Genomic DNA, 14,420 nt, shown 5'->3' with positions numbered 1-14,420 from the left:
TCATTTGGAGTGCAAATTTATCTTACCATTTCTACCAAGCTGCGTGCAAGTTATGATTTTCATATGCACATTTTCGTGAACAGTTTCATTTAATTTATAATAGTCTTTGTATCTCAAACTGATCCTTATCATGTGGTTCTAAATCTAAATGAGGATGCTACAAATCTAAAAGTAACTTCTATTGCCAACCATGTAAAAATAGCCTACATAAAGCCAACAAATAAAAACATTGCAGCCTGCAGGTAGAAATATCCCGATAAAAATAAATACCCTATAAATCACATGGCCTGTCTGCAACGAACTTGAAATATTATATCAACTATCAACTGGGTCCTGCCCGAAGCTCGAGCTAGCAAATTTGCAACATTGTAAAAGATAGAGCTCGGTACAGAACACAGCTGTAGGCTATTTGTGCAAGGGATAAGAAGTAAATCAGGTATTTTATGTTTCAACTGGATCAGAGCTTTCCATTTTTCCCTTTCATGCCAAGTGGTTATCAAAAGGGAGAGAGCTGGAAATATTTTTCTAATACATTGAGGAACTATTGTCATTCTCAATGGATTCTAAAAACAGACTTTACTTGCTGATTGAGGTAAACAAAAAAGTACTTTGAAAAGCTCCACAGCTCATTAGTGGTGGAGAGTTAAGACAATCAGAAATGCTAAATCAGATATCCCCAAATGGGCACATTTCTAGGCCTACATTTACCCGCAGGCCCGGTAGCATTGACAGGAATGCTCCAAACAAAAGACAATTAATAAATTGACAAAACTCGTAAATGGAATGAAATAAACCTAAACTTTTTCCTCACAAGTGTAGCATAGGTTGTAAGCTCTGCAAACAATGTGTGCACTCCGACAATGAGAACGGTAAACGACTAATAATAATACAGTGAGGGAAAAAAGTATTTGATCCCCAGCTGATTTTGTACGTTTGCCCACTGACAAAGAAATTATCAGTCTATAATTTTTATGGTAGGTGTATTTGAACAGTGAGAGACAGAATAACAACAAAAAAATCCAGAAAAACGCATGTCAAAAATGTTATAAATTCATTTGCATTTTAATGAGGGAAATAAGTATTTGACCCCCTCTCAATCAGAAAAATTTCTGGCTCCCAGGTGTCTTTTATACAGGTAAGGAGCTAAGATTAAGAGCACACTCTTAAAGGGAGTGCTCCTAATCTCATCTTTTTACCTGTATAAAAGACCTGTTCACAGAAGCAATCAATCAGATTCCAAACTCTCCACCATGGCCAAGACCAAAGAGCTCTCCAAGGATATCAGGGACAAGATTGTAGACCTACACAAGGCTGGAATGGGCTACAAGACCATCGCCAAGCGGCTTGGTGAGAAGGTGACAACAGTTGGTGCGATTATTCGCAAATGGAAGAAACACAAAAGAACTGTCAATCTCCCTCGGCCTGGGGCTCCATGCAAGATCTCACCTCGTGGAGTTGCAATGATCATGAGAAAGGTGAGGAATCAGCCCAGAACTACACGGAAGGATCTTTTCAATGATCTCAAGGCAGCTGGGACCATAGTCACCAAGAAAACAATTGGTAACACACTACGCCGTGAAGGACTGAAATCCTGCAACGCCCGCAGGGTCCCCCTGCACAAGAAAGCACATATACAGGCCCGTCTGAAGTTTGCCAATGAACATCTGAATGATTCAGAGGAGAACTGGGTGAAAGTGTTGTGGTCAGATGAGACCAAAATGGAGCTCTTTGGCATCAACTCAACTCACCGTGTTTGGAGGAGGAGGAATGCTGCCTATGACCCCAAGAACACCATCCCCACCATCAAACGTGGAGGTGGAAACATTATGCTTTGGGGGTGTTTGGGGGACGATGGACGGGGCCATGTACCGTCAAATCTTGGGTGAGAACCTCCTTCCCTCAGCCAGGGCATTGAAAATGGGTCGTGAATGGGTATTCCAGCATGACAATGACCCAAAACACACGGCCAAGGCAACAAAGGAGTGGCTCAAGAAGAAGCACATTAAGGTCCTGGAGTGGCCTAGCCAGTCTCCAGACCTTAATCCCATAGAAAATATGTGGAGGGAGCTGAAGGTTCGAGTTGCCAAACGTCAGCATCGAAACCTTAATGACTTGGAGAAGATCTGCAAAGAGGAGTGGGACAAAATACCTCCTGAGATGTGTGTAAATCTGGTGGCCAACTACAAGAAACATCTGACCTCTGTGATTGCCAAGGGTTTTGCCACCAAGTACTAAGTCATGTTTTGCAGAGGGGTCAAATACTTATTTCCCTCATTAAAATGCAAATCTTTTCATAATATTTTTGACATGTGTTTTTCTGGATTTTTTTGTTTGTTATTCTGTCTCTCACTGTTCAAATAAACCTACCATTAAAATTAAAGACTGATCATTTTGTTGTCAGTGGGCAAATGTACAAAATCAGCAGGGGATCAAATACTTTTTTCCCCTCACTGTATATTGAATGCATTAACAGAATTTACCGTAACTAAACAAATATTATGATAAACTAAATTATGAAAATTAACGGTAAATATAGGCTACTACTGGTGATACAGTGCATTCGGAAAGTATTCAGACCCCTTTTTCCACATTTTGTTACATTACAGCCTTTTTCTAAAACGGATTAAAAAAAATATATCCTCAATCTACACACAATACCCCATAATGACAAAGCAAAAACAGTTTTTTAGAAATAAAATAAAACAGAAATATCACATTTACTTAAGTATTCAGACCCTTTACTCAGTACTTTGTTGAAGCACCTTTGGCAGTGATAAAAGCCTCAAGTCTTCTTGGGTATGACGCTACAAGCTTGGTACACCTGTATTTGGGGAATTTCTCCCATTATTCTCTGCAGATCCTCTCAAGCTCTGTCAGGTTGGATGGGGAGCGCCGCTGCACAGCTATTTTCAGGTCTCTCCAGAGATGTTCCATCGGGTTCAAGACCGGCCTCTGGCTGGGCAACTCAAGGACATTCAGAGACTTGTCCCGAAGCCACTCCTGCGTTGTCTTGGCTGTGTGCTTAGGGTCGTTGCCCTGTTGGAAGGTGAACCTTCGCCCCAGTCTGAGGTCCTGAGCACTCTGGCCACTACCATAAAGTCCTGATTGGTGGAGTGCTGCAGATATGGTTGTCCTTCTGGAAGGCTCTCCCATCTCCACAGAGGAACTCTAGAGCTCTGTCAGAGTGACCATCGGGTTCTTGGTCACCTCCCTGACCAAGAGCCTTCCTCTCCCGATTGCTCAGTTTGGCCGGGCGGCTAGCTCTAGGAACAGTCTTGGTGGTTCCTAATTTCTTCCATTTAAGAATGATGGAGGCCACTGTGTTCTTGGGGACCTTCAACGCTGCAGACATTTTTTGGTACGCTTCCCCAGATCTGGGCCTCGACACAATCCTGTCTCGGAGCTCTACGGAGAATTCCTTCGACCTCCTGGCTTAGTTTTTGCTCTGACATGCACTGTCAACTGTGGGATCTTATATAGACAGGTGTGTGCCTTTCCAAATCATGTCCAATCAATTGAATTGACCACAGGTGGACTCCAATCAAGTTCTAGAAACATCTCAAGGATGATAAATGGAAACAGGATGCACCGGAGCTAAATTTCGAGTCTCATAGCAAAGGGTCTGAATACTTATGTAAATAAGGTATTTTATTATTATTTCAATTTTTTGTTGCATTTTACCCCCTTTTTCTCCCCAATTTCGATCTTGTCTCATCGCTGCAACTTCCCAACGAAGGTCGAGTCATGCGTTCTCCGAAACATGACCCGCCTAACCGCGCTTCTTAACACCCGCCCGCTTAACCTGGAAGCCAGCCGCACCAATGTGTCGGAGGAAACACCGTTCAACTGACGACGAGGTCAGCCTGCAGGCGCCCTGCCCACCCCAAGGAGTCATTAGAGTGCGATGAGCCAAGTAAAAGCTAGTTGTTGCATATTAGATATGCCCTCTTTCTACATTTCTAACGGATATTTTAACCTCTGTCACATGAAACCGCTCGCATGTGCGGTGCCCTTTTGACAACGGTTTTGCATTATGGAACAAACATTTGCGCATAGCCTACTGCCTTGTGAGCACTGCTATGCTTATGTGAATAAATAGTTTATCAACATTTTAAGCTAAACGTTCTGATCTGTTGCATTAGACTCCTTGCTTTTGAATGTTTATTTTTTTATGTAACCTAGGCCTACTGGTTGTATGAATTTAAAATAAAATCAATTTGGGATCTCTCGTCCCATAACTGTCCCAGAGTCTGTTTGGAATAGGCTATTTCTTTGTCGACAAGCTGACCAATACAATAGGTCAACTTTTCTATGGGGGATGGTAGATTGACATACACTTAAACATTAAGAACATCTACCTAATATTGAGTCCCCCCCCTTGCACTCAGAACAGCCTCAATTCGTTGGATCATGGACTCTACAAGGTGTCAAAAGCATTCCACAGGGATGCTGGCCCATGTCGACACCAATGCTTCCCACTGTTGTGTCAAGTTGCTTGGATGTCCTTTGGGTGGTGGACCATTCTTGATACACACGGGAAACTGTTGAGCGTGAAACCCCAGCAGCGTTGCAGTTCTTGACATAAACTGGTGCGCCTGGCACCTACTACCATGCCCCGTTCAAAGGTACAAATATTTTGTCTTGCCCATTCACCCTCTGAATGGCACACACACAATCCATATCTCAATTGTCTCAAGGCTTAAAAATCCTTATTTAACTTTCATCCACACTGATTGAAGTGGATTTAACAAGTGACATCAATAAAGGATCATATCTTTCACTTGGATGCACCTGGTCAGTCTATGTCATGGAAAGAGCAGGTATCCTTAATGATTTGTACACTCAGTGCAGGGTAGTGATTTTACTGTTCGTTACTCGTCTTGTTGGCTGAGGAAAAGTAAATGTGGACAGATATTTCGAAGTTCACATCAGAATTCGGTAAAAAGGACCGCACATCGTTGCATCTTCGACTTGCATGTTCTGTTAATATGAATGACCATAATCAAAATGTAATTTATGTCATTCTGAGCACAGTGGGTGGATACACCCAATACACACGGGTCAGGTACATTTCTCAAATGTCCGGTAAATTAAAATGCTGCCGGTCAAATGTCCGGCGCCACATTATCCCTGACGGAAACCCTGGTGGCGGGGATGCAGGGCTGTGTTCCAAACAAAACAACTACAAGTGTGCTTGCTCTAGTTCCTCAACAGCACAGCTAGGAGAGCTCAAAAAAGCACATTATAGTTGAAGACTCTTCTTTGAGTCATAAAAGTGCACTGAATTTACTTAGGAACTGTGCATACTTTGGAGAGGTGCGTGGCCACTTGGAGAAACCAGTTTGACCTCTCACTCAAACCTTTGGCATTTTTTTGTCTTATGATGCACCTACCCCAAATGTTCCAATAATATTCTTATCATGTTACTAAATGTATGCAGAGTATTTTCAGATTTCATTTCAACAAATGCATTGGAAAGTACAGTAAATGTAAAATGCACATAAAGTCACAGTGTAATGTTTAGATTCAGTCTTGTGTCAGGTGAACTGCTGTGTCCTCACCGTTAGTCTAATAATTTCCCCACAATCTCCAAACTGTTCTCTTTTAATTGCGACCATTGGTATGCATATGCTTTCCATATTTCTTCTGTAAAACACATTTCAATTTAGCCCTATCCATATAGGCTAATTCCCACGAGTGTAAAGGGTTAAAAGCCGTGCACTAAATAGTGAATAGAGTGCCATTGGGGATGTACACATACTCACCAATGGTCATATTTATAGACTCTGGCTCCAGGCCAGTCAGAAACTTCCTACGGAGGCTGATCCCTTCGAAGTCCACGTAGACCCGCCGGAGAACTTCAAACCCATTCCCATACACCATCTGGAGAGGAGCGGAAACGGGCCTGTAAATCCTGAGACGTAGGTGTGTGTATGTGTGTGTGTGTCCGGAGACATAACATAGGCCCTAACGCTACACAATAAGCCACCAGGTGTGAAGTTTGGATGCCGCTGACAAGTCACAGTTAAAGTGGAGGTGCTCACCATTGGAAAGATGACTGTTTGTTTCTGTGTGTGTATGCCTCATTAGTCCATACATAAAAGTTCACCTTCTCACTGACGAGATCGCGGTGCCTGGAGCAGAAGACCTTCCTGTCCTCCTGGAAGACACAGTTGCGGGCGCGGGCGCACATGAAGTGGTAGTTACTCTGACAGGATGAGAGACAGCAGCCCACCGTCGCCCCCGCCTGGCCACAACGCTCACAGCGCTGTAGGGAAGAAAGGTGGAATGAGTAGAAGAGGAAAGAAAACAGAGAATGAGAACGACTAGCAGAAAACTCCCTGAAGAGTAAACATTCTCATTATAACTAAATGGACATAGCAGACCTGACAAGACAATTCTATCTTTGGAACAATAAAGTTGATTTTATTTTATTACAATGTTTAAAAAATGGGCAACTGCACACTTATGCCTGAATACAAAGCCTATTGGGTAAGGATGTACTCCAGCTTTGATGTGGGAAGTGTCCAAAATGTCACCCTATTCCCTACATAGTCCAATTTGGGCCCTGGTCAAAAGTATTGCACTTTATAGGAAACAGGGTGCCATTTGAGGCGCAACTATGGTGATGTCTACGCATTCTTACCATGTGGCGCCCCCTGGAGACAGCACTGTGTACTTGGAGTAGAGCTCCGTTGTCTTCGTACACCTCAGCAGACCACAGGCAGCAATTAACGTGGGCCCACTCGTTCTGCCCCAGGTACAGGAGCCTGCCCGCGTCCTTCAATAAAAATGAGGACATTCACATTTAGAGTGGACCTGAGACAACATTCTGGGATGTCTGAATAGCTGCTAATACCATTACTGTGGGTATAATGTCCTACAGAAGTGTTATACAACTCCAATCCTTGAGTACCCCCAAACAGAATAGCCGCATAGAACACACGTAACTCAACTAGTCAAGTACTTGATGATTAGTTGACTAATTTAAAATCGGGTGTACGGCTACAACAAAAATGCCTTTCAGTCAGTCAACTTTGGTACAACACACTATGGAGGAGTCGCACTCTCGCGACTTCGGTTGAAGGATCTACAATCACGCCCGACAAGGCCAATGAAATATACGGCTCGCTGGATGCCCCTCCTTCCATTCTTGGAATTATTCCGCTCTCCACCTTGGTGTGAACAGGAACATTTCACGGTACAAAAACAAACAATTGGAACACGAGACTGACTTACGTTGCGCCAACTAAACTGTCCCTTAGTTGTAGAGCGTGCTCACCCCCTGGACGTTGTGTGCTGAAGTTTATGATTAGGAAACTTATGAGAACCATACAAACAATTAGTTATTCTTCTAATTGCTTGGTCTGGCTTCAGCAATAGGTAAGATGGCTAACGAGACCGAAACGACAAAGAATAACAAGCCAGTTTCAGGTTCGCGACCATGCCCCCAATTAATTAAAAGATACCCATGTTTGTTGTCTTCTGTCTCGGCACATGCGCAGGCTGCCCTCGCTCGAATCAGTTTGTGTGCGAGACTAGGGGACGGCTGGGCTTGGTGGTTCCGATAATGACTTCCTCTCCCGGGTGCCCGTACCTCGACTAAGTCGGAGTTGCGGAACGCGGAGATGGGTTGGGTAGTTGGTCGGGTTGAATGTCTCCCGGTTCCTGTGCGCTCTGTTGCCAGTTATGGGAGGCTACTCGAAGAGAGAGGGTGACCAGGTTCTGTGGATATCCCCCCGCTGCCTGTGTGTGCCTTGATTAAGCACCGCTTGCCTCTCTTCCCAGAAGGGTCCTGGTCCCACCACAGTGATCCGGTCCTACATAGACTTGAGACCAGGCTAGCTAACAAGTGCTGCATAGCATGCTAGCCAGGTTAGCTAACGTGCAAAGGCGAGCTAGCTACTGCCAGCTATTCCGGCTTCCTAATGGTGCAATTGCTTGGGTAGCTCTCTTGTTTAGTGTACGTAGCCAGTGTTAAGTCGCTTGGTTATTCTAAAATGGACCGTGTTGCAGTCAAAGAGGCTAGCTAGCCTAGCTTAGACTAGAAGCCTTATCATGGCTAACATCAGTTAGCATGCATAACTTCCGGCAAATGAAGCTTCCTAGCTTTCCCCCGGCAATATGGCAATGACATTCCTATTTCAAATTCTTGGAGTTGGAGGGAGTGGAGGAAGCGGGGCATGCAGGCACCTCAGATGAGGAAGCAGCCTCCGAGCACTTGGCTCGGGTAACCTCAGAGCGAGGGGCCTTAGCACGTGTCTGATTGACCGGTGAGCCCCACCACAAAAATATTACTGTGATGTCAGTGCCACCACATTTGGTTACAGCCAAACGGGGTGCTACGTCAGACATTGCTGGAGCCCTGTGTCCATAAGGGGCAGGGCTTCACCTAGGCTATACAGTCTCACAGAAGCACAACTTAGTTTGGAAGCTTGTTCATGTTTAAACCACCCTCTGTTACCCCGCGTTCCTTGGTGTTCACAGGGTTCAAGGGGTATATCAATCTCCCCAGGGTGAGAGTAATAAGTTGGGTTCAAAGATGTCGTGGCACTGGTAACTATGACTGGTATGATAACCGTCACGATAGTGGTTTTCCCCTGGATCTATTTTTATGCGTGCGGTCCAATGCTGGGTGCCAGTCGGTTACTGGGACGCATCTTACTGCCTAAACTGAGTGAGGCTCGTTGTGACAGAAGTACCCCCAAGGGGCAATGCCAATCGGGGTACTTCACCTATTGCCGGAGCCCCCGATCCCAGAGTGGACCTGGCTTCAGGCAAACCTTGGCACATAAACACAGTTGTGTCAACCCAAAGTTCCACAGTGTTCACGAGTGTCAAAAGTGTTGCGTCTCCCACGTGTGTGTACAATGAAAAGTGTCCCTTATCCACATTCAGACACACGGTGGTCGAGAGTGTTGGAAAGGGAAAAATAACAAAATCTCTCCCAGTCCATATGGTGGCGTACCGCCCCTTCAAATGGCACTTGACGGGAGGCTCGCTGTTGGCTACAAACAATGGGGTGCATGCACAGTTTTGCTATGGATCATGCGAACAGTGACGTCGGGGTACAGGCTACAACTTGTTGCACGTCCCCCACGCTTCAGTGACGTCATCAGGTCGACTGTTGAGGCCTCAGTGCCCGTTTTGAGGGAGGGAATAACCTCCCGTCTCCAGACACAGGTAATCAGAGAGGTTTCTATGTCGGATCCAGGATCCTGGTTGTGCGGTTGTCTCAGACTGGTCTCTAAACCAATTGCGCCCACATGGGACTTGGCCCTGATCCTCTACTACAAAATCTCCCTGCTCATGACTTTGGCTAAACATGTTATCGGTACACACGTCCTGTACTCAGTTCGCCCCGGGCCACTCTAAGGTGACGTTGCGTCCAAATGCGGCCTTCCCCCCCGAAAGTCATGGCTATGTCCTACAGGTCCTTAGCTTTGAGCCATTTCCATTTTCACCTACTCCTTTTGCTTCTGAAGAGCAACAGAGGTTAAATGCCCTGTGTCCGGTGCAAGCTTTACGCATGTACATCGAATGGACCCGGGATATCTGGTTATGTGACCAGCTTTTTGTCTATTTTGCTAATCCAGCTCGTGGCAGGGCACTCCCTAAGCAGCGTCTCTTCCACTGGATTGTGGAGGCTATCTCCACGGCATATTGCAGCAAGGGGCAAGGGTTAACTAGCGGTGTATGCGCCCACTCCACCAGGAGTCCGGCATTGTTTAAAGGGTTGAGTGTAGGATATATTTGTGCTGCAGTGAGTTGAGCATCACCACATACTTTTGTGAGGTTTTATTGCTTGGATGTCACTGCTCCCAGTGTAGCCCAGTGTGCTTACAGCTGGGACAGGGGAAAGTCACTAAGCAGCGTGCCGTTTGCACAATACCCAAAATGCAGAATCTCGCGGGGTCAGGTCGGGGTGGTCTGCCATGGGCAGTTTCATTTAGTATCCGTTGGTCAGCTTGGGGCGTGATTATATTTCCCCATAGTATGTTGTACTGAAGTTGACTGAATTAAAGGGAACGTAACATTTTGACTATAACAACTGTTCCCTGAAGGTGGGAAAGAGGTACAACTCCTGTTTGGCCCCGCACTGCCCGTTCCTGGGCTCAGTGAAGGAATTAATCCAAGCCTCATGCTTATCACCTGTGGAAGGCAGGGCTTCCAGCAAGGTGCGGATTTCATTGGCCTTGTTAGGCGTGATTGTAGATCCTTCAACCGAAGTAACGAGTGCGCGACTCCCCCCATAGTATGTTGTTCCTCATTTCCCTCCTTCAGGGAAGTAGTTAGTCATAAAGTTACGTTCTGTTTGAGGTACTCAAGGACCGGAGTTGAGAAAAACTGTACTACGGTACCCATAATGCTCTATGTATGGTTTTATCTTAGTAAAAAAAATTCTGAAGCTAACACAATGGTGTCCCGTCTCCTTATCAATACAATTACTGTGTGGGATCAGTACAGAGGGGGGAGGGAAACTCACGTTGGGTGTGGCGTCGCCAAACTGTTGGCAGAGTGTACACTGCCTCTCATCTTTGGTCCAGTCGAGTTCCAGGGCCCTGGTTAGAGCACCATTTGTACCTACACCAGATAGACCAAACACATTCATCAATCATATAATTGATCATTCACATTGTTAGGATGAAGTAAAAAGCGAGATCACCATCAGTCCTTCCACTCAATTACTTTACACACAACAAACATTTTGTGTGCCGGTGAATAGGGTTACATGTCTGCTTTGAGACCAGGACATAGGCTTACAGAGGGAGTGATAGATAGGCTTTGTCCCAAATGGCACCCTATTCCTTATATAGTGCACTACTGTTGACCGGAGCCCTATGCCTATGACCAGACCCCCTATTTGGGACACAAACCAAAGACTCCATACCTTGGGATTTGAGTGGGAGGCCCTCCAGAGCCCGGGACTGATAGGTGGTGACTGAGTATGGGGGAGGGACGCGGTTCCCCTGCTGGAGGTAATCTGCACCCCTGGTAACTTGGTACGTCCTCTCCAGCCACTGTGCATAGCTGTGCTCCTTAGAGGGAGGAAGAACTGCCTCAGGGAGCATACCACTGAGACAGAAGAAAGGGGGGGGGGAAGACTTGTTCAGCACAGAGCTTTTTTGAACAAGTATTCTTTGCTAGCTTTTCAAAAATAATTATTCTATGCTTGCTTTATCTTTATGAAGGTAAAACTATTTATTGTCATAGTTGGTTTGGTCAGGGAGATTCGCTCGTTTATCTTCTTGGCAGAAATGTGAGAAAGAACAACAATATCCGTCGGTCAAAATCGACAACATACACAGTCATACTGTCTACACATAGTGTATCCATTTACCTTGGGAAATCTTTGGAGATTGGGTCCCACATTTTCTGATCCTGGCTATGAAACCAACTGAAAGTCTCCTCCAGCAACTGAAAGGACATAGATACAGTGCATTCAGAAAGTATTCAGACCCCTTGACTTTTTCCACATTTTACAGCCTTATTCTAAAATTGATTAAATAGTTTTTTTCCCTCAATCTACACACAATACCCCATGATGACAAAGCAAAAACAGACTTGGAAATGTTTGTACATTTATACAAAATACAAAACTGAAATATAACATTTACATAAGAATTCAGAACCTTTACTCAGTACTTTGTTGAAGCACTTTTGGCAGCAATTACAGCCTTGAGTCCTCTTGGGTATGACGCTACAAGCTTGGCACACCTGTATTTGGAGAGTTTCTCCCATTCTTCTCTGCAGATCCTCTCAAACTCTGTCAGGATGGATGGGGAGCATCGCTCCAGAGATGTTCAATTGGGTTAAAGTCTGGGCTCTGGCTGGGCCACTCAAGGACATTCAGAGACTTATCAGGAAGCCACTCCTGCGTTGTCTTGGCTGTGTGCTTAGGGTCGTTGTCCTGTTGGAAGGTGAACCTTCGCCCCAGTCTGAGGTCCTGAGCGCTCTGGAGCAAGTTTTCATCAAGGATCTCTCTGTACTTTACTAGTCTCCCAGTCCCTGCTGCTGAAAACATCCCCACAGCATGATGCTGCCACCACCATGCTTCACCATAGGGATGGTGCCAGCTTTCCTCCAGACGTGACGCTTGGCATTGAGGCCAAAGAGTTCAATATTGGTTTCATCAGATCAGAGAATCTTGTTTCTCATGGTCAGAGTCCTTTAGGTGCCTTTTGGCAAACTCCAAGCGGGCTGTCATGTGCCTTTTACTGAGGAGTGGCTTCTGTCTGGCCACTAAAACAAAGGCCTGATTGGTGGAGTGCTGCAGAGATAGTTGTCCTTCTGGAAAGTTCCCCCATCTCCACAGAGGAACTCTAGAGCTGTGTCAGAGTGACTATTGGGTTCTTGGTCACCTCCCTGAACAAGGCCCTTCTCCCCCCGATTGCTCAGTTTGGTCAGGCGGCCAGCTCTAGAAAGAGTCTTGGTGGTTCCAAACTTCTTCCATTTAAGAACGATGGAGGCCACTGTGTTCTTGGGGACCTTCAACGCTGCAGACATTTTTTGGTACCCTTCCCCAGATATGTGCCTCGACACAATCCTGTCTCGGAGCTCTACGGACAATTCCTTCGACCTCTTGGCTTGGTTTTTGCTCCGACATGCACTGTGTGCTTTCCAAATAATGTCCAATCAATTGAATTTACCACAGGTGGACACCAAATCAAGTTACAGAAACATCTCAAGGATGATGGGGAGGCAGGTAGCTTAGTGGTTAAGAGCGTTGTGCCAGTAACCGAAAGGTCGCTGGTTCTAATCCCCGAGCCAACTAGGTGAAAAATCTGTCGATGTGCCCTTGAGCAAGGCACTTAACCCTACTTGCTCCTGTAAGTCGCTCTGGATAAGAGCGTCTGCTAAATGACTAAAATGTAAATGTAAATGTAATGATCAATGGAAACAGGATGCACCTGAGCTCAATTTCAAGTCTCATAGCAAAGGGTCTGAATACTCAGGTTTTTAAGAAGAAAAAAAATAAGGAAAAAATATATATATACAGTGGGGAAATAAAGTATTTAGTCAGCCACCAATTGTGCAAGTTCTCCCACTTAAAAAGATGAGAGGCCTGTAATTTTCATCATAGGTACACGTCAACTATGACAGACAAAATGAGAAAGAAAAAATCCAGAAAATAACATTGTAGGATTTTTAATGAATTTATTTGCAAATTATGGTGGAAAATAAGTATTTGGTCAATAACAAAAGTTTCTCAATACTTTGTTATATACCCTTTGTTGACAATGACACAGGTCAAACGTTTTCTGTAAGTCTTCACAAGGTTTTCACACACTGTTGCTGGTATTTTGGCCCATTCCTCCATGCAGATCTCCTCTAGAGCAGTGATGTTTTGGGGCTGTCGCTGGGCAACACAGACTTTCAACTCCCTCCAAAGATTTTCTATGGGGTTGAGATCTGGAGACTGGCTAGGCCACTCCAGGACCTTGAAATGCTTATTACGAAGCCACTCCTTCGTTGCCCGGGCGGTGTGTTTGGGATCATTGTCATGCTGAAAGACCCAGCCACGTTTCATCTTCAATGCCCTTGCTGATGGAAGGAGGTTTTCACTCAAAATCTCACGATACATGGCCCCATTCATTCTTTCCTTTACACGGATCAGTCGTCCTGGTCCCTTTGCAGAAAAACAGCCTCAAAGCATGATTTTTCCACCCCCATGCTTCACAGTAGGTATGGTTTTCTTTGGATGCAACTCAGCATTCTTTGTCCTCCAAACACGACGAGTTGAGTTTTTACCAAAAAGTTATATTTTGGTTTCATCTGACCATATGACATTCTCCCAATCCTCTTCTGGATCATCCAAATGCACTCTAGCAAACTTCAGACGGGCCAGGACATGTACTGGCTTAAGCAGGGGGACACGTCTGGCACTGCAGGATTTGAGTCCCTGGCGGCGTAGTGTGTTACTGATGGTAGGCTTTGTTACTTTGGTCCCAGCTCTCTGCAGGTCATTCACTAGGTCCCCCCGTGTGGTTCTGGGATTTTTGCTCACCGTTCTTGTGATCATTTTGACCCCACGGGGTGAGATCTAGCGTGGAGCCCCAGATCGAGGGATATTATCAGTGGTCTTGTATGTCTTCCATTTCCTAATAATTGCTCCCACAGTTGATTTCTTCAAACCAAGCTGCTTACCAGCCTGGTGCAGGTCTACAATTTTGTTTCTGGTGTCCTTTGACAGCTCTTTGGTCTTGGCCATAGTGGAGTTTGGAGTGTGACTGTTTGAGGTTGTGGACAGGTGTCTTTTATACTGATAACAAGTTCAAACAAGTGCCGTTAATACAGGTAACGAGTGGAGGACAGAGGAGCCTCTTAAAGAAGAAGTTACAGGTCTGTGAGAGCCAGAAATCTTGCTTGTTTGTAGGTGACCAAATACTTATTTTCCACCATAATTTGCAAATAAATTG

At 45.2% G+C, this 14,420-nt stretch overlaps 1 protein-coding gene across 1 annotated transcript in view; it reads right to left on the bottom strand.

Moving 5' to 3' along the window:
- The window catches only part of LOC311133065 (histone-lysine N-methyltransferase 2B-like), a 72,182-nt gene that overhangs the window by 13,774 nt on the left and 43,988 nt on the right, over positions 1-14,420 (bottom strand). Inside the window, exons 20-25 of the mRNA XM_084166498.1 lie at positions 11,342-11,418; positions 10,892-11,076; positions 10,487-10,584; positions 6,647-6,781; positions 6,110-6,268; positions 5,766-5,883 (exon numbers count right to left, since the gene is read on the bottom strand). Coding sequence (XP_084022624.1) covers positions 5,766-5,883; positions 6,110-6,268; positions 6,647-6,781; positions 10,487-10,584; positions 10,892-11,076; positions 11,342-11,418 — 772 coding nt within the window. The remainder of the gene's footprint in view (positions 1-5,765; positions 5,884-6,109; positions 6,269-6,646; positions 6,782-10,486; positions 10,585-10,891; positions 11,077-11,341; positions 11,419-14,420) is intronic.

This window comes from Coregonus lavaretus (genome assembly GCF_964263955.1).
Source record: "Coregonus lavaretus genome assembly, chromosome: 7".
Classification (NCBI taxonomy): Eukaryota; Metazoa; Chordata; class Actinopteri; order Salmoniformes; family Salmonidae; genus Coregonus; species Coregonus lavaretus.
Note: the sequence above shows the minus strand (reverse complement) of the source record. Positions and strands in the feature narration are given on the sequence as shown.